Here is a 19950-nt window from a genome sequence, read left to right as displayed (position 1 = left end):
GGAGGATCTGAAGTCCTTGATATGATCTAAGTAATATAAAAGAGCCCTCCGCACATCCAAGGAATACATTGCATGTTCTAAAGGGATAGATGGATTCCTGAAGAACGTAGGGAAAACAATGTCCTGGTTGAGGTGGAAGTCGGACACCACCTTGGGTAGAAAGCCCAGGTCCATATGCATTAGCACTTTATCAGGATAAGTTCTGGGGTGTGGTGAATCTATCCACAAAGCTGTCAATTCACTTACACATTTAGCCATAGTTATGGCCAGTAGGAAGGCAGTTTTTAAAGTTAATAGCTTAACAGATGTAGAATCCATAGGTTCAAACGCATCCTGTGTCAAAATTGAAAGAACCAAGGATGTGCTCCATGGTTCAATGGGTGGGCGAATGGGTGGATACACATTCACAAGGCCTTTTAGGAAAGCCTTACTCTCTGGGTGTGAAAAGTGAGTTTTTCCATCCTGGCCTGGATGTTTTGAAGATAGAGCTGCTAGATGTACTTCCAATGATACTTTTGCCAGCCCTTGTGATTTTAAAACAGTCAGGCAGAGGAGTACATCCTTGATTGTGGCCTGGGTAGGGTGAAAACCATGAATCTTTGCATAGGATTTGAACCAGAGCCAATTGCCTTTATAATTACGTCTGATGGATGACTTCCTTTAGTTTAGAAGGATCTTACTCAACAGCCGATTTGCAATGCTGTTAGACGGAGTGTGAAAATGGCTGGATGCAGTTTGCTGCACATTGTTCAGTGTCAAGAGATCTACCTCTTGTGGTAGCCTCTGGCAGCGGTTCCCGGATAGTTTGAGTACCTGTGGAAACCATGGCTGTCTTGGCCATCATGGGGTCACCAGGATACCTGATGTGGGAGTGGTCAGAAGGCAGACAACCACTCGGCTGATCAGTGGTCATGGAGGAAACATAGATGGGATTTCCTGCTGCCAATGCAGGTGGAAGGCATCCCCGAGTGATTGTGGGCTGTGGCCTGCTCTGGAGCAGAAATGAGTGCACTTTGTGTTCTCTGAGGTGGCAAAAAGATCTATAGTTGGCCATATCCAACTCAGGAAGAGAGGTGTAATGTATTTTGTCTTGATTTCCCATTTGTGGTATTGTAGTTGTGGGGAAACCTGACTCAAGTTGTCCATCAGGATGTTGTCTAGGCCCGGATAGACCTGATGCCGGATGCACCAGTGCCATACTTGTAGGCTGAGTGCACAAGGACTTCGAGACACTGTCCCTCCCTGACAGTTGATGTTGGCCAGGGCCATGGTATTGTCTAATTGCACTTGTACAACTTTCCCCCATAAAAGTGGTAGGAAGGCTTTCATTGCTTTGAAAACAGCTAGAAGTTCCAGGAAATTGATATGTAATTGTGTTTGTTGAAGGATCCATTTGCCCGGAATCTGATGTGCTCCGCAGTGGGGGGCCCAGCCTAGCTGAGAGCTGTCTGTCATTGACCAGAGGAAGTTATCCATCTGAAAAGGAATCCCCTCCAGCAGATTTCTGCTCAGCAGGTAAGTGAGCATAGAATTTGATTTGGAAGCACAAGACTTAGGTCCTGACGATCTACATCTGGATGAAAGACAGGCAGAAACCTAAGTTGTAACTTGTGCATTTTCAACTAGTCATGTTGAACAATTGTGTTGCAGGATGCCATAAGACCTAGGAGTCTTTGAACAAGTCAGGCTGGTTGAGATGGATGCTGCTGGAAGTGGAGAATCAGGTCCCTGATGCACTGGAAGCATTCCTGAAGTACGCACGCCTTCCTGGTTTCTATGTCTAGGACTGCTCCAATGTAGTTGATCACACCAACTGGCTCCAGTTTGGATTTTTCTCCAAGTCTTGGAGAAGAGATAGCATGTATTTTGTCTGAGAATGTAACTCTTCTCTGTTCTTTGGAAGTCAGGAGCCAGTCATCCAGGAATGGATAGATCAATATACCCTGGGGGTAAGCTACCACCAAAGCCATACGTTTTTTAAATACCCTGGGGGCGGTGGCAAACCTGAAGGGTAAGACTGCATATTGGTACACTTGGTTTCCTACTGTGAACCTCAGATATTTTCTTTGTCTTGCCCTGATGCCAATGTGGAAATACATGTCTTTGAGATCCAGCATCACAAGCCCATTCTCTTGAAATAAAAGAGGAAGGATCTCTTGTAATGCTATCATGTAGAATTTTCGCACATGGACAATTTTTTTCAGCTGGCGTAGATCCATAATAGGCTGTATGCCACCATCCCTCTGGGATCAGGAAGTAATGGGAGTAAAACCCCTCCCATCTGTGCACCAAATAGCCCCTTTGGCTAACAGCTCCTTCACCTCTTCCAATAATGGCCAGGGGTGCCTTTGCATGGCTTCGGCTGGTGCGCCAGCTGCGTCCCTTTCTCAAGAAGGCAGATCTGGCCACGGTTACCCACGCCTTAGTCACGTTGCAGCTGGATTACTGTAACACGCTCTACGTGGGGCTGCCCTTGAAGAGTATCCGGAAACTGCAGCTAGTGCAAAACGCGGCAGCAAGGGTGTTATCCAGAGCTGCCCATTGGGAACATATCACCCCCATTTTGAAAGTGCTGCACTGGCTGCCGGTTCGTTTCTGGGTCCAATTCAAGGTGCTGGTTTTGACCTTTAAAGCCCTTAATGGTTTGGGCCCGGGGTATTTGATGGACTGCCTGCTCCCAAGGGTTGCTGCCCGCTTGACAAGAACATCTGAGGGGGCCCTGCTCCGGGTGCTGACAATGAGGGAGGCCTGGCATTCGTGCACTCAGGACAGGGCCTTCTCTGTTGCTACTCCTAGACTCTGGAATGCTCTCCCAGTGGCCATTCATTCCTCAGACTCCATCATGGCTTTTAGAAAGCTTTTAAAGACTTGGCTTTTTACCCAGGCTTTTGAATAATCGTTTTTACTGCGGCTTCTCTGTGTTTTTATCTGTTATCTGTTGTCTTGTTTTTATGCTTGTTTTATATGTTTTTAGCTTGATGTTTTTATTGCTTGATATTTTAATTGCTTTTATTGTATGTTTTAATTTTTGTAAACCGCCTTGGGGTTTTCTTTTAACGAAAGGTGGTATAGAAATGTAAAAATAAATAAATAAATAAATAAAATGTTTGGAAGGGTTGAGTAAACCTCATCCCTGTGAATCTTGGGGTTGTTTTGAACTCTATGGTGTAGCCTGAAGATACGATCTTCAGGACCCAGCAGTCCGATGTTATGTGATACCATGCAGGGGCATGGCGCGCCAGTTTGATGTTGGATGCTGGCAGGAGAATAGAGTTCGTGAGACTGGAGATGTCCCTCACTTGTCAAGATGTGGCCCCCAGTGGCGGGACAAGGGAGGAGTGTAGAGGTGACATTGGGTGGAACTGAGCCTCAAAGATGTTTCTGAGGCTTAGTTGGCTTTGTGCATTGGGGTCGATTAGACTTCCCTTTTCTGTGAAAAGTGCACTTGTGGTAAGGTTGGTACTGCTTCTTTAAGTCACGGAGCTCCTACTGTCTGAATGTGGATTTCTGTTTTGAATAAGGATGGTATTTGGTACTGCAGGAAGAGGTAGGTGTGAAAGTTTGGGTGGTAAATTTAGATTTTTTTCCTTTTTCTCCATCATAGAGTTGGTGTCCTCACTGAAAAGGCCATTACCATCAAACGGTAAGCCCTCAATTCTTTCTTTCATATCGCCCTGTAGGTTGGTGGGGCAAAGCCTGGCATGCCTTTGCAGGGAGATTGCAGCTGACAAGGAGCACGATTCAGACTCAGCCAGGTGTATGACAGTGCTCAACTGCTGGTGAGTGAGCGCCACTGAGTTATCCAACATTTCTTGGAATTGCTTTTTAAATTCTTCTGGAGAGAGGACCTCCATGGCATTTTGTAGATCTTCCCATAAACCATGGGTGTATTTTGCAGTACACGCCGAATAATTAACTATCTTAACAGATAGACAAGAGGTGGAATAAATCTTCCTACCCTCTTTGTCTGCAGGCATACTATGTTGGTAACCAGACTTAAAGGATGACAAAGTGGTGCAGTCTATGACTAGGGAGTTGAGAGTGAGATGTTTTAGAAGACATTCATTGTCTTTTGCCTGAACTCAATATTAAATTTCCAGTCACTTAAACATGGGGGTTGAGGTGTGTATTACATCCCTCCATCCCCGCATGCATTGTGCAGCCCATGAAATGACTGGGAGAACAGGCAGAGCCACAGACAGAGTTGACTCAAACCTAGTCATAAAATTATAGACAGGGTAATCAATAGTGGCTAGTTCGGATTTGAGATCGAGACCCAGCACTTTAGCCATCTCCCTAATGTGAAGGTGATAGCCTTCATTCAGGGGAGACGTGGGTAGTTGGAGGCACATCAACTGGAGGATCTACCCTGTTGTCTGGTCTTCTGGATAGAACTCAGAAGAGCCATGGTGATCAGAAGGTGAGAGACACGAGGAATGAGGTACATATGTTTGTGTCTCAATAGTAATTGTCTTCCATGGAGTGGGAATACTCAGTGTTTGTGTCCCAACCTCCAGGCTTTCGTAAACAGTCTGTGCAGCCATATCTTTTAAAACTTTGACAGGGGGCAAGGAAGCTGTTTGTGTTGCCACCGAAACAGTTTTAATTGTTGGTTATGATGGCATGGCTAAATTATCACCTCCAGCCAAAGTGTCTACAGTGTGGATTGGAGTCACCCCTGTCATTAGCAGTAGTTAAGGTTTATGTTGTGAGGACTTCCAGGGTTGGTCCTTTTGAAAATTGTAAGGGAAACCGGGAGATCTAGTCCCCATAGGTGCCGATGCCAGTGTTGCCCCTGCAGCTGATGAATGTGCAAAGCCACACGCATGCCATGGCAAAGAGTCTGCCAAATGGGCATCAGTCAGTGTAGCTGGTGTTGTAGTATGCTGGACCAATGACTGCGGTGCAAATGATTCCCTCCGAGTTCCCAATGAGGAGAAAAACCTTTAAACGTGGATGCTGAGGGAATGCTGGAGCTGGAATCTAATATCAAAAGCAAGGTGTGGGCAGTAGCATAATCTACTACTGCATCCTACTGCATCCCTGTCCTCCTCGACATTGAAAGTCGGCATCAACAAACAGTTTCTTTGTCTTTCTAAATCCCTGAGTCCTTCGCAGGTAATAGAGTAGGTCCCTCCATACGTCCAAAGAATGAAGAGATTTTCTAAGGGCGTTTGGGAGGTCATTAAAAAGAGGTATGTATTGGTTTATTTCAGCCCAAGGCCAGCATACATTTAAAAGAGGGAGGCAAGGTTATATCTTGGTCTAAATGGAATTCTGATATTATCTCTGGGTAGAAGTGTGGGTCTAGCTGAGTATAAGGCCTATGTCTCCAGAGAGCCGTCAATTCACTTACTCGTCGTGCAGACGTGATAGCCACCAAGAATGCCACTTTCAGAGTAAGCAGGAGGATTGGAGCCATTGCTCGCAGCTCAAAAGGATGTTCTGTTAAAGCTGCCTGCACCAAAGATAAACTCCATTGTTCTATTGGTCTCCGAACTGGTGGATATAGATTACTGAGGCCCTTCAGAAATCATTTACATTCAGGATGGGAGAACACTGTTGTTCCATCCCAACCCTTATGTCTGGAGAAAATGGCTGCTAAATGTACTTTAATGGAAACATTAGCCAGGCCCTGTAGTTTTAGTGTAGTCAGGTACAGGAGGACTTGATGAACTGCGGCACGCAGAGGCTGGTTGTTCCTGGTGCGTACATAGGTCACGAAGCACCTCTACTTCCTTGCGTAATTCTGCCTTGTTGAGAAACATCTGTTGTTTAACGGCATGTCCTTCAAAACCCAATTCACCACGCTGTCATTCGAAGCGTCCAGACATCAGGACGTAGAACGGCGCCCTGATCCTTGTGTAGTAGATCTGGTGCTAGTGGGCACTTGTGCAAGCGTCCTCCCGACAGCTGCAGGAATGGGGCAAACCACGGCTGGCGTGGCCACCAAGGCATCCGAAGAATGCAGGATGCCCTGTCCCTCAGTATGTGAGCTAGTATTCGGCCCATAATTGGTAGTGGCGAGAAGAGATATAGGAGGCCCATACTCCAAGAGTGTTGGAAGGCACCTCCCAAGGACCCCCGCCCTTTGCTTGTATGAGAGCAGTAGTTGGCAGACTTTTTGTTGACACTCTTTGCAAACAAGTCGTTTGACAGGACACCCCAGAGGTTGAAGACCCTCTGTAGGTAGCAGTGCTATATATCCCATTCGTTGCGCTGGTTGTGAAAGGAGACCCGTCCGTTACATAGCAATCGAGTCCCCTTAAACCCATGATCGCTCTGACTCCTCCATCCCATTTTGGGATCTGGAAGTATCGGAAATAATAACCTATAAGCCTGTTTGCCCATAAGCCTGTTTGCTCCATTGACTGCCACAATTGCCTATTTTTCCAGTAATACTTGCACCTCTTCCTGGAGCTCCGACGTGGCCTTGGTGAACTTCATGCCCGAGAACGGTGGACGAGTTCTGAATTCTATTGCATAACCCGTCTATATAATTTGCAAGACCCAACGATCTGATGTTGTACTGTGCCATGCTTGGGCATGGCTTGCCAGTCTGATGTTGTTTCTGGCAACTACAGAACCGATGTTTGGGGTCCTAGCAACTACAGAACCGATGTTTGGTGTTCTGGCTGAAATGGCAATGTCGTGCGTGTTCAAGCTGATTTATGCAGTGAACTGAGCTCCATCCCAAGCGCCTCCGCAATCTCGATTACAAGGGTATGATAAGCCTACAACTCTTCGGTTGGAGATCTGGAGAGGTGAGGAGGTACGTCTGAAGGTGGATCAGACCTACAACTGTCAAAATCTGAGTCGGACATTTCCAAAGCTTCCTTTTCTGTAGAATAGGCATCTGGAGAGGAGTGTTCCTCTGGCAGCGGAGAGCTCCTCTGGCAGCGGACTGCCTCTTTCCCACAGGCTTCATTGGAGGCAGCGGGAAGTTTTTGGGCCCGAGGAGCTGTAACATCTGGCCCTAACGGGCACAGCAACACCTCCAATTGGGCCGGTGACGTTGTTTGGCTGCTTGACACAGAAGGAGAGCAGGTAGTGCTTGAGGCACTACGTCACGTTGCCTCAGATACGGAATCATCTGGATTTGCGGTGGCTTGAAATTCCCCTGTGGGGCAGAAAGGGGTTGCTGCACCTTCCATCGCAGGTAGTCCGCAGAGTCATCAGGTGGGGTGTAGCCGGGTGCGGCGTCGGCGGGTGGAGCGCTTCATCATACAATGCCACTCTAAGGTGTAGCGCTCTATTCTGCCGGGTTTGCTTGGAGAAAGAGCAGCAAATCTTGCAAGCAGCCGTATTGTGCTCCTCCCCAAGGCACATTAAACAAGTGTCATGGAGATCAGTGGATGGAAGTTTAGAGCGGCATTTAGCACAGCGCTTAAAAGTTTTTTTCACTTCCATCTCAGGACCGTGAGGGTCCTGCGCAGGCACATTACCCATTCTTATGGATCTCAACGGATCTTGATCCAGATCAGGAAGTTCCAGTTCAAAAGTTACCTCTGCCATGAGCTGGCTAGGGGGGAATTAGGCAAGACATTGTATAAACAGATGGATGAAATAGTGCAGAATGGAAAGCTGCACACATGCTAAAATGTTAGACACACCACTCTTCACTACCAAATTTGTCTTTCTCCCTAGGGCAAGTTAAGCATAGTTTGCAATTATTTTAAAAAGAACTCTGAAAAATACTGCAAGTGATCAATCATTTGAAATACTCAATTACTTCTAAAAATCAAAACAGACATTGGCACCCAGTGGTTTTCAAGCAAGTAGACATTCATGACAATGTTTCAGCCTGATCCATAAATAGCGCAGAGATGGAGTTGGCTTTTCTGAGGCTCAAACCTAAGCACCTTGCTTGACAACAAGTCTGACTGGACACAATGGCCAACATCCTAATAACGCATGTGTGCTTTGAAGGTCTGCGGGCGCACAGTAGGAGGCCTTGCACAACTCCTCCTTTTCTCTAGCACGTGCGCCTGAATTCTTCTATTCACTGCAATCCTCCAGAAGTGTGCTTTAATATTGAAAACACATGGCAATATGTTTCTGATCTTCCAGAGCACTTAGAAACTGGGTTCCCACTGCATGCCCGCAAATCTTTAAGGCAAGTGCACTTTGTTAGTCAGGTTGTCAGCCACTCGATTTAGTTCCAAGTAAACATGAAGAAGATTGCACTGTAATAATACATGTAATGTGGTCCACATGGTTTAGCAAACTATTTGGTATAAATAAGTGAGATCTTTAATTGTGTGCTGCATTTTATAAACAGCTTTGGTTAATTAGAAGTCTTTCTAAAGAGCATTCCTCATATCTGAAATAAATGTAAAATATACTAGGGAAAGTTCCTTAAAAACACTTCTAATTCATCAAAGCTGTTTATAAAATACAGCACACAATCAAAAACCACACTGAGGGGTATTCAGAGAGTTAGCAAAGCCTGTTCTGTCAGTGGAAACTCTTTCAGTTTAAAGGAGGAGTGTTGCACTCACACAAGGACCCCTCTTGCATGAGTACCAACTCTCCTTCTGTTCATGAAAGGAACTCATGCTTATGGAGTGGCACTCCACGAACACTCTGGATGTCATGCATTATATGGCAAAAAAAAATTCAAAAAGATTTTTTTTTAAAGGCATCTTACCAATCTCGTATTTCCAGCATATACAACTTTTTTTTTAAATAAAAAAAAGAAATCAGTAAGTAAAACAGTTTGGCTCTGTAACCTATCTGTAAGTAATCCATAGACATTCATAAGGCTCTCCCATCCTCCCCGCAGCAGAAATTAATAATTAAAAAAAAAATCTCACCACTAGATAGATGATTGTCATGTCAGGGCAGTCATCCAGGAACCAAGGAAGAGGCGCTCCAACCACCACATTTAACAGTAACGCTGAACATGAGGGGTGCATTGTGAGCGACTCAAAGAACTTGGATATTCCACCCACGAGGTTCTGCACAGGTGCAGAACCCAAGATTATGAATTTCTATGGATCACGCTACAGACCAAGTAACTTTCACCAAAACATCTTGGCAACATAAAATGGAGACATATTGCAGATATACATGTGTCAGGACATGCTAAGAGCTTGTCATTTTCATTTATGCTCCTACAACAAAAGGAGTAACTTACTGCTATTATATCCAGTGTATTGTCACAGACTTTACGGATCTCAGCATTTTTATCATGCATCAAGTCTATAAGATATGCTGGAGCCTCTAGGAAGACATAGTTAAGGATGTAAATCATTTCTGGATTCCTTCAAATGGTGATTATTCAGCTTTGCTGTAAAAGAGACATACCAGGAAAGGAGGAGGAGGAATCATACATTTACTAATATCAATAGTCCTAGTCACATATGTTCAATGTGTATACAAGCTGTGTACAGAGTACACTCATGCAGATCAATAAACATGTACATCAATGCATATATCCCCTGCTAACTGGGCAAAGAGGCACCTTTTTAACATGGTGACTCCCTTTATGTAGCAGGGGGAGAGTAATTGGCCCTATCTACCAGTGACTGTTGCTGGTGTCTGTCTTGTGTTTCTTTTTAGATTGTGAGCCCTTTGGGGACAGGGAGCCATCTTGTTTATTTTTTATTTATCTGTGTAAACCGCCCTGAGCCATTTTTGGAAGGGTGTTGCAGAAATCAAACAAACAAACAGTAGTATATGCCCCTCCCTCCTTGCATGAGCAGAATGAGTCAGGATGTTGCCCACCAATTTTAGCTACTTTGAGAAGAAAAACGACAGTAAAACATGTACAGTGCATTGGGCATTGACGACAGCGCTCTAAATAGTTATCCAATTCCACCATGCCTTAGAATGCCTTTCATTTTGCCTAACCCCCTTCATCCCATACAGCCACACCTTGCTAAGTTTTTATGGTCTCTGCTCTTTCAATACATTTGTTTTGATATGCTGTTATTTTTATCATCATCATCATTGTGTTAGGTGTCCTGTGACTAGTAATACTGAAAGACAGGATACAATTTTTAAAAAATAAATATGTATGTTTGGTTGATTGCTAGTGTCTTCTGGTTATTTTCCTGTTAAACTTTGTTATTTCCCCCACCGGTGTACTTCATGCACCCTGATTGCTAGGCTATCCTACCATCAGTGTTCAGGGCATAACAAGCTCAGGAGGCCTCTGAACTGTTGGAATGTTCCCCCTCACCATTGCTAGGGTTCCAGTAGCAGAGGCAGCGGGAGAGGCAGAGGCAGCGGGAGAGGCAGAGGCAGCGGGAGAGGCAGAGGCAGCGGGAGAGGCAGAGGCAGCGGGAGAGGCAGAGGCAGCGGGAGAGGCAGGAGACGAGAATGGGCACACCCACTGTTCCCCTCCCATTATAAGTGAAGATCATCAATATGAGTGACTGGCAGTAGGGTGTTCTCATCTGCTAACCATCATAAGAATAGAAAAGCAGCTGAAACATTTGTTGGAGCTGTAACAGTGTAAACATAACAGTGGAGCTGTTAATGAATAATGCCACTGGTACAGAAGTGGCCACTCTTTCCCTGGCTTTCCAATGGCCACTCTCAGCCCTAGAGTCCTGTCGTCCCCACAGCGTGTACCTGGGCTTGGCCTGCTCTCCCCGCCCCCCACCCCAGTGGAGAACAGACCCGATGTGGGCAGTTGCAGCAGGGCCCACCAGGAGGAAAAGCCCTGAAGGAGGGAGTGGAAGAGATGCTTCCCATTTGGTGTGGCACTCCAAGGCTGCGGTGGAAATCGGTCTCCTGTTTAAAATGAGCAAGGATCAGCCCCAGCACTGGTCAGTTGGGTCCATGACCACCAGGCAGGAGGCCCAAAGATCCCTCTTCAGGTCAGGAGCGCACAACAGAGACAAGAACCTAATGGTGATCAGCACACTGGCAGGGCATTTTGGCGTGAAGCCAGTGGGGTTCTTGCCTTTAGGGATCAGAAGATTCCTCATTTTTGGCTCCTGACATTGCATCTTTTTAGAGATGCCATTTAAAAGGATAATAGGAACAAAGAGAGATAAAAACAAGCCCCCCCACCCAGTTGACAGAATAATGAGTAATGTAAACATTACTAAACTAAACTAAACTAGTTTGAGCAAAACTAGTAAGTAATAAGGAGAACACTGAGGGCAAGAGAAAAATGTGAGAAGAATATAAGCCTTGGGATAGAAAAAAAAGGAGAAGCCTGTCTCTGGAGCTGGATCACAGGACTAAAGAAACTGGGTTGGGCTATCATAAAGACATAAGAACAGCACTTCTGGATTAGGCCCAAGGTCTATCTAGTTCAACATCCTGTTTCACACAGTGGCCTACCAGCTGCCTCTGGGAAGGCCACAGGCAAGAGCTGAGGATATATCCTTCTCAGGCTCCTAAAGCTTCTATCTAATTTGCATAGTCCTGCCTCTGCAACACATGGAAAGGGTAATCCACATGAGATATCCTCATCCAGCAGCAGAGAAAGAGCTGACTTGTCATTGTCAGCTTCCTCTCTGCAACTTGCTTCTTCTTATCCATGAGGAGGCAACTGTAGGTGCAGTGCTGAAGATGGTCTGGGTGAGGCACTGTCAGAGAACAGCTCAGTGGGCAGTGGCCCATTTGTTCTGCCAATCAGGACACTCACAAAAACTCATTCACAAACTCCAGATGCCTTGTGTGAAGCAGGATACCTCCCTCACAACTGCACAATATGCCACACTTACTTCAGAGAACTGGAGGAGGGTGCCAAAGAAGAGGCTCACAGCTCCACTCCCTTACAAGGAAGGAGCCAGGGGGGCTGATCCCAGATGAGTAGGACCGGGAGGAGCTTTGCTCCATTGGTGGATAGACATGTGTTTTCCGAGCTCATCCAGTTTTGTCATCATAGTTGTTTTTTCTTTTCTTTTTAGTTCTATTTTAGTTTATTTCTTTATTTCTTTCTTATTCCTTTTTAGTTTTCTGGTAAATATTTTTGTTTTTATTTCTGATAATTGTCCAAAACTCCAGTGGAAATAGGTAGAAAGAAGAGAACCCATTTCAGCCCTGTGTCCAGTAATGCAGAGGAGGGACGCTGTTTTAAGCAATCCCATATGGAGGAATTTTTGTCTATAAGAGCCCCATAGATACCAGCTCATCAGAACAAATATAACTTATTGCAGTCCTCAAATGTCTCAGACACAGGGGCTAATGAGAGGGTAGAGACTGATTCTCTGCAGTTTGATACTGCTCAGACCTCCCAAGACATTGGTAATCTTAATGCTACTCTCTCTCAGTTTTGTCAACTTACCACAAACACGCTCAAATTTATGATGTAAAATCTCCATTTCCTTGAAAAGAAACTGGGCACTTTATCCTTGTTTTGCAAACAAAAACTTTCCAGACAAAGTAGCTCTCCTAAAAAATGCAACTTTGCTCCTTCGTCTCGGGCTTCTTTTAAAGAAAAGTGGGGGAAATCTATACATCCTCAGAACTCCACTAATAAGGCTTGTTATGTCTTTCAATCAAATTGCATCACAGTTTTGATTTCTTGAATTCCTTTAAATAATTCCAAATGGCATCATAAGGAAGCTATACTACGCTCACTGAGACTGTTAATGTGCAGCTCCATCTCTTATCAGGATATAGTTAATTATAGTACTTTCCAGATTTTAATTTTTGCCAAAGGATTATGATCACATTCAAAAATGGCAGGATTCCTTCGATGCTGTTTAGTTTAAATTGGTTATTGCCCTGATTTGGCATCAGAACACTGAGATGTTTTGTAAATGACCAGCTAACCCCTCTGCTTTTACAGAGGAGCAAACATAGAATGCAAATGACTAAACCATGTAGCTCTAATCTGTGCTCTTGCCTGTGTGCTGTGAACAACCTGAAGCTCTTAAATGACTCTGCTATCGTAGCTGGTTCTCAAGGTCATTCTACTCCCCTTGTGCCACTACAGCTGGCTGAGCCAAAATAAGGTAACCAAGAGTTGTTTACTAGCTCTGCTCGAGCTGCTGCAGGTTCATTTAGAGCAAATGGCCCTTTAGGTCTCATCGATATGATTTCCACCGAATTATTATTATTTATTATTTTACACAGCCAGACAGGTGTTATTGACTGGTTTGTTTTATCCAGACATCGAGTCCTTCCCAAGGACCTGGGATGGCTGAATTTTACTGTCAATGTTGTTGCTGTTGTTATAGATATCGTCGCAGAATATAGGCTGTTCCCAGTAAAGCTGCTTTCTGTAATTGGCTGATGGTGATTTCTGTGACCCCCTATGGTGTTGAAGTGCTCTTCAAGGTCTTTTGGAACTGCACCCAGGGCGCCAATGACCACTGGGATTATTTTGGTCTTTTTCTGCCACAGCCTTTCCATTTCAATTTGTAGATCTTTGTATTTGGTGATTTTTTCTATTTCTTTTTCTTCTATTCTGCTATCCCCTGGTATTGCTATGTCGATTATTTTGACTTGTTTTTCTTTCTTCTCAACTACAGTTATATCTGGTGTATTGTGTGGCAGATATTTGTCTGTTTGTAGTCGGAAGTCCCATAATATTTTGACATCTTCATTTTCTACAACTTTTTCAATTTTATGGTCCCACCAATTTTTGGCTACAGGTAGCTTGTATTTTTTGCAGATGTTCCAGTGTATTATCCCTGCTACTTTGTCATGCCTTTGTTTGTAGTCACTCTGTGCGATCTTTTTACAATAGCTGATTAGGTGGTCCACAGTTTCATCTGCTTCTTTACAAAGGCGGCACTTGCTGTTGGTGGTTGATTTTTTGTCTTTTGCTCTTATTGCATTTGTTCTTAGTGCCTGTTCTTGTGCAGCCAGTATTAAACCCTCTTGTTTCTTTCTTCAAGCAACCATTCTTAAGCCATTGCCAGGTCTTGGTGATGTCTGATTTTCCACTTATATTGTGCAAATATTGACCATGCAGGGGCTTATTTTTCCATTTTCCTGCTCGGATCTTGACTTGTTCTTTCTTGTAGGCCTGCTTTTTTTCATTGGTGTTGAATAGTTTCTCATTATTGACCATTTGAAGTGCATCTTCTTCACTGTCCTTGATATATTCTTCAAGGCCTCTTTTCTCCTCCTCTACTGTTTGATGGACTTGCAGCATTCCTCTTCCACCCGAGCTGTGAGGGAGGAATAGCCTATCGACATCACTGCGGGGGTGCAGAGCATGATTAATGGTCTTGATTTTCCTGGTCTTACGATCTAGCGTCTCTAGCCCTGTCTGGGTCCAATCTATTATTCCTGCTGTGTATCTGATAACAGGTATAGCCCAGGTGTTCATGGCTTGTATGGTGTTCCCGCCATTGAGTTTGGACTTTAGGATTTTTCAAACTCTCCTGATGTATTCACTTCCTATTTTTCTTTTCACTTCAGTGTGTGCAATGTTATCAGCCTGGAGAAAGCCCAAGTATTTGTAATGTTCTTGATGTTGCTTGCATTGGGCAGTTCTATTCCTTCTGTTTTTATTTTCCCTCTGTTCATTATTAATGCAGCACACTTGTCTAGTCCAAACTCCATTCCTATATCGCTAATGAATATACGGACAGTGTTTAGCAGTGATTCGATTTCTGACTGGGACTTTCCATACAACTTCAGATCGTCCATGTACAGCAGATGGTTGATTTTACTGGCTGTTTTAGATGTTTGGTATCTCAGGCCTGTTTTGTTTAGTATTTGTGAAAGTGGGGTCATGGCGATTACAAACAACAGAGGGGATAGTGAGTCCCCTTGGAAAATGCCTCTTCTAATGCTAACCTGTCCAAGTGTCTTGCCATTGATTGTTAACTGTATACTCCACATGCTCATTGCTTTTTAAATAAATATCTGAATGTTTTTGCTGACACCAGTTGTTTCTAAACATTTTAGTATCCATGTGTGAGGCAATGAATCGAAGGCTTTCTTGTAGTCAATCCATGTAACACTTAGATTTGTTTTTCTTCTCTTGCAGTTTTCTAAAATCATTTTGTCATGATGATGATGATTATTATTTATTATTATTATTATTACTACATTTTTTTCCACTCTTCCTCCAAGGAGCCCAGAGCGGTGTACTACATACTTGAGTTTCTCTTTCACAACAACCCTGTGAAGTAGGTTAGGCTGAGAGAAAAGTGGCTGGCCCAGAGTCACCCAGCAAGTACCATGGCTGAATGGGGATTTGAACTCGGGTCTCCCCAGTCCTAGTCCAGCACTCTAACCACTATACCACACTGGCTCCACGCTGAATTGCAAGTGAGTTCTCTATCCCTCATCGAGATAGTGGATCATCTGGCCTTGCTGGGAAACAATGGAGAGGACAATGACTCAGCTTTAATCTGTGTTTCTACCTGAGCCAAAAATGATCTTTCCATTCAATCTAATGAGCTGTTCTCACCTTGTACTGCACAGCACCCCCCCCCCAAGCTCCCAAATATAGCACGGAGGTGTTGAAACTGGTGGAGACGGCTATGCAGGAGAATGCTCTATTGGAGAAAAGCAGGTGGGCAGGACTACTCAGTGACCCCCACTTTGATGCCCTTTTGTCTGCTCTGGATCCTCCTAGTGAGCCTTCTACCATTAATCTCCAGGGGAATGTGGATTCCTGGGTTTCACTGGGGGACACTAATTTTGCTTGCGCCCCAGCTTGGTATCCAAACATGTTCCCTTAGCAAGTTCCCCTGCTCCTTTGGCATTGGGGAGTGAGGATGTCCTGACCAAGGAGTATCCTAAGCCTGGACATAACTGACATGCGGGGTCCTTGGTGCAGTTTGGGGTCCTTGGTGCAGTTTAGGGTCCTCTCCTGGAACGTGGCCAGTAGGATTTGTGACCTGGACTTTCGTTCATTTATCTGTGACTTTGATAGCTTGTTGTTACAGGAAACTTGGTTGATTGGTGATATTTCTTTGTCTGGTTTCCTAGTATATTCCCTTGACGCAACACCGGGTGTGGGAAGGGGCAGATCAAAGGGGGCTATTCTTATTTCTACCTCACTTAAAGATAAAGTGTCTCCAATTGAGAAAATGGACTCCTTAGCTCTTGCTGTTTTTATTAACCTGAAACCATTTAACTTAATTGTTATTTCTGTCTGTGTACCACCTTCTGGTTCCTGCTTATATACGAACAAGGTATGGCATGAATTAGAGGCTTTTATAGACTCTATTCGAGTGTCTTTTCCAGGGGCTCTTGTGATTATGGCAGGTGATTTTAATGCCCGTATAGGTCCTGATAATGATACTTTGTGCAACAAATTTCATCACCAGCTAGCTAATATTCCTATCCTTCCCCCTTTGCTCACTAGATATTCTAAGGATTTTTTGTGTAATAGCCGTGGTTTTAACCTCCTGTCATTATGCCAAAAAGAGGAACTGCATCTTCTTAATGGCTCTGTTATATCTGACTTTTCCGCTGAATTTTTGCATTGGACAGGCTTTAAGCCTTCTCTGATCAATTACATGGCCATTTCACGAAATTTGGCTTCTTTTGTAAGTTTTTGGGTGATTCCCTGCCCAGAAAGTGACCTTTCCACCTTGTGTTATGCTTATGGTGGAAGGGTCCAATCCACTTAGCGGGTGGACAACTGCCCCACTCAGAAATGGAGCAAGGGCCACTGAGAGCCAATTGGACGGAGGAACGTTCCTCCCGCCTTTTGTCTATACTGAACTCAGACGAAGCCTGTGGCCTGTGAGAGGCTATATTAGTGCGTACAATCGAAGAGAAGGGTTCTATTCTTTCCAACTACAATAGTATTCTGGCCTTACTGTTTCCAGTGCTGGTCAAACCCCGCTCCCTTGTTAGATTTCACCCTAAGGTATTGTCCAAGCCTTGGTTTGACCATGACTGCCTGATTGCAAAGAGGGAGTTGGCAAGTGCTTTTAAAATTCATGTGGATGATCCCCTGATAATCTCCAAGCAGGAGATCTAAAAAAAAGAAAAGAAAAAAAGATCCCAGTATAAACAGCTATTAAGGACAAAAATTTAAAGCCTTTAGAGAAAATTGGGCCAAGCTAATTGAAGCAGCTAGACTAAAGAATCAAGCCCTCTTTTAGAGGCCGGTTTCTCCTGCAATGGATAGACCCCTAACTTCCCACTCCTGTTGTATAGCGGCCGATGTTTGGGGAGAGCATTTTCAATCCCTGTACAAAAGGGTTAATGGGAAGGATGGTAATGTAATTAACCAGTTAACTATCTCGGAGATACCTAGTTGGGAGCCCATTTCATGCTCCGAAGTAAAAAAGCTCATCAAGTCTTTTGGCAGAGGTAAGGCCCCCGGAAGTGACCTCATCACCATTGACGCCCTGTGAGCCAACATTCATTGGTGGGTGCCCCTTTTAGCTTCCCTTTTTACGTATATCGATTCAACGGCTAAAATACCCCATGACTGGGTTTAGCCATTATTATATCTATTTATAAAAAAGGTAATAGGGATGATCCCAAAAATTATCGCCCAATAAGTCTTTTAAACTTGATTAGCAAGATTTATGCTAAACATCTATCATTCAAATTGGTGGATTGGATAGATGCAAATGACATTTTAGCCCTGGAGCAGTCTGGTTTTCGGGTGGGCCAGTCCACCTTAGAGCATGCACTCACCCTACAGTTTCTATCTGATAAATATAGCAGCAAGCTGTCCTCTAGTCTCTTTGTAGCCTTCATTGACCTCAAATCTGCATTCGATCTTATAGCACATGAGAGGCTCTGGTGAAAACTGTGGGCTTTTTCGATAGATAAAAGGCTGCTATTATTAATTTCCGCTTTGTATGAAGGCGCCCACTTGAAAGTTCATTGTAACCCACTGGGGGCCCTCTCTGCAGCTATTCCTACTCAGGTGTGAGTAGGTGTGCATTCTAGCTCCCCTCTTATTTAATCTTTATATTAACTCAGTGGTCTCTCATGTATCTGCTCCCTCTATGCATCCTCCTAAAATAGCGAACAAGCACATTTCTGTTCTTTTATATGCAGACGCCATGGCAATCATGTGTCAATCCCCGATCGGGTTGAAACTATGCTTTGGTCCTTCTCTTAAACTACTGCACCCAAGAGCTTATCGAGATTAACTACCAAAAAACTAAAGTTCTAGTGTTTGCCAAGCGCCCCAGGCAGTATAATTGGTCAATTAATGGCCATCAGATCGCCCAGGTTAATTCTTTCAAGTACCTAGGAGTGGCCTTTCACTCATCATGGTCTCGCAATGCCCACCTAAAATCTACTATTCAGGAAGCACAATTATCTACAAATCTTAAATTTCTCAAGGGGGCTTCTTATATTCCCACCATGATAAAATTATTTGTAACTAAAGTTTATCCTCAACTCTTATATAGCACCCAACTTGGCCCTGTTAGTAACTTTTCACCTTTGGAAGCTGTTAAATCAAAATTCCTAAGATCCATACTGCAGGTCCCTCACAGCGTTTCTAAAGTTGCGTTAAGGCAAGAGTTGGGTTTAATCAGACTGGAAACCTGCTATTGGAGAGCTATTATTTTATTTTGATAAATAAAAGAAACATTGGTAGACTTACCGTGAAGAGTTCTTTTTCAGGTATGGGGAGGGCATCCTTCACCAATGGGTTGTCAGGCTCCGCATGCTCCGAGACAGGGCCAATCAGAAACAAGCACGTCCTCTACCCACTCAGCGCCTCCCTTCGTTCCCCAGTTCTGGTCATGCAGTGAGAGAAGGCTGAGGAAAACAGAAAGGGACTAGCAACCAGGTAGAGAAGGATATGAAAACAGAAGCGAAAAAAGTGGAAAGAAAACTATGAGCCCTAGGAGTTGCCCCGCCACCCAGAGGTCCCTCTCCACATCCGCGGGAGGGCCGGATGCCCTCCCCATACCTGAAAAAGAACCCTTCACGGTAAGTCTACCAATGTTTCTTTTTCCAGGTTATGGGGAGGGCATCCTTCACCAATGGGACATACCCAAGCCAGAAAAAACGGGAGGGCAGCGGATGTTCAAACCACCCTTTGAAGAACTGTGCGACCAACAGCCGCCTGGGCTTCGTAAAAAGACGGAATTTTGTAATGCTTAATAAAGGGGGAAATAGAAGACCAGGTTGCCGCCTTGCATATCTCTTCAATAGGAACCCTAGCCGAGAAAGCGGCAGAAGCCGAGGCACTCCTCGTGGAATGAGCCGTGATGCCAGGAGGTACTGGGAGATTCAGAGAGTCATAGGCCAAGGAAATGGTGGCTTTGATCCACCTGGCCAGAGTGACTTTAGATACTTTAAGGCCTAAACTCGCCGGCTGGAAGGAAACGAACAAGGAGTCGGACCTACGCCAGCTCTTAGAACGTTTAATGTAAATGCGAAGAGCCCTACACACATCCAAGGTATGCCAAATCTTCTCCTTCGGATGCTGAGGCTTCGGACAAAATGAAGGAAGAACCACAGCTTGAGACCTGTGGAATACAGAATTAACTTTAGGAACGAACGTAGGGTCCAATTTCATCACCACATAATCTTCATGAAAAACACAAAGCTCATCTCTAACCGATAGAGCCGCCAATTCTGACACCCTCCTCGCTGAAGTAATAGCTACTAGAAAGAGAACTTTAAAAGACAACAATCTTAGAGAAACCCGACAAAGAGGCTCAAACGGAGCCTTTGTTAGAGCATTTAACACCCTATTCAAATCCCAAGAGGGAAAACGCTGTATTGGAGGAGGGCCCAAATTCTTAGCGCCCTTGAGAAATCTTTGGATGTCTGGATGAAGACCTCGAGACCCGGGAACTGAAACATTTAAAACAGAGGACAAGGCCGACATTTGACGACGTAGTGTGTTATAGCGCAGACCCTTATCCATACCACGCTGAAGGAACTCTAAAACTTCCGGAACGCCCCCATTTAAGGGAGATATATTACAGGATCTAGCCCAGGAAGAGAAGGAAGACCACGTGATTTGGTATATACGTGCAGTGGAGTCACGTCTGGAGGCCAAGATAGTGCCCTGAACTTTCTTCGAGTAGCCCTTCCTGTCTAAATACTGCCGCTCAGCCTCCAAGCATGTAAGTTCAA

General features: G+C 44.5%; 1 protein-coding gene across 2 annotated transcripts in view; it reads right to left on the bottom strand.

The window, feature by feature from the left end:
- KIFAP3 (kinesin associated protein 3) overlaps positions 1–19950 on the bottom strand; it is a 155750-nt gene that overhangs the window by 67216 nt on the left and 68584 nt on the right. For both annotated transcript variants that reach the window (XR_008306215.1, XM_053246268.1), the window contains exon 17: positions 9140–9225. Coding sequence is in view for 1 of the 2 variants with exons in the window: in XM_053246268.1 (XP_053102243.1) it covers positions 9140–9225 (86 nt within the window). In the remaining variant the exon portion in view is untranslated. The remainder of the gene's footprint in view (positions 1–9139; positions 9226–19950) is intronic.

The sequence above is a fragment of the Hemicordylus capensis genome, chromosome 4 (assembly GCF_027244095.1).
Source record: "Hemicordylus capensis ecotype Gifberg chromosome 4, rHemCap1.1.pri, whole genome shotgun sequence".
In the NCBI taxonomy this organism is placed as follows: domain Eukaryota; kingdom Metazoa; phylum Chordata; class Lepidosauria; order Squamata; family Cordylidae; genus Hemicordylus; species Hemicordylus capensis.
Note: the sequence above shows the minus strand (reverse complement) of the source record. Positions and strands in the feature narration are given on the sequence as shown.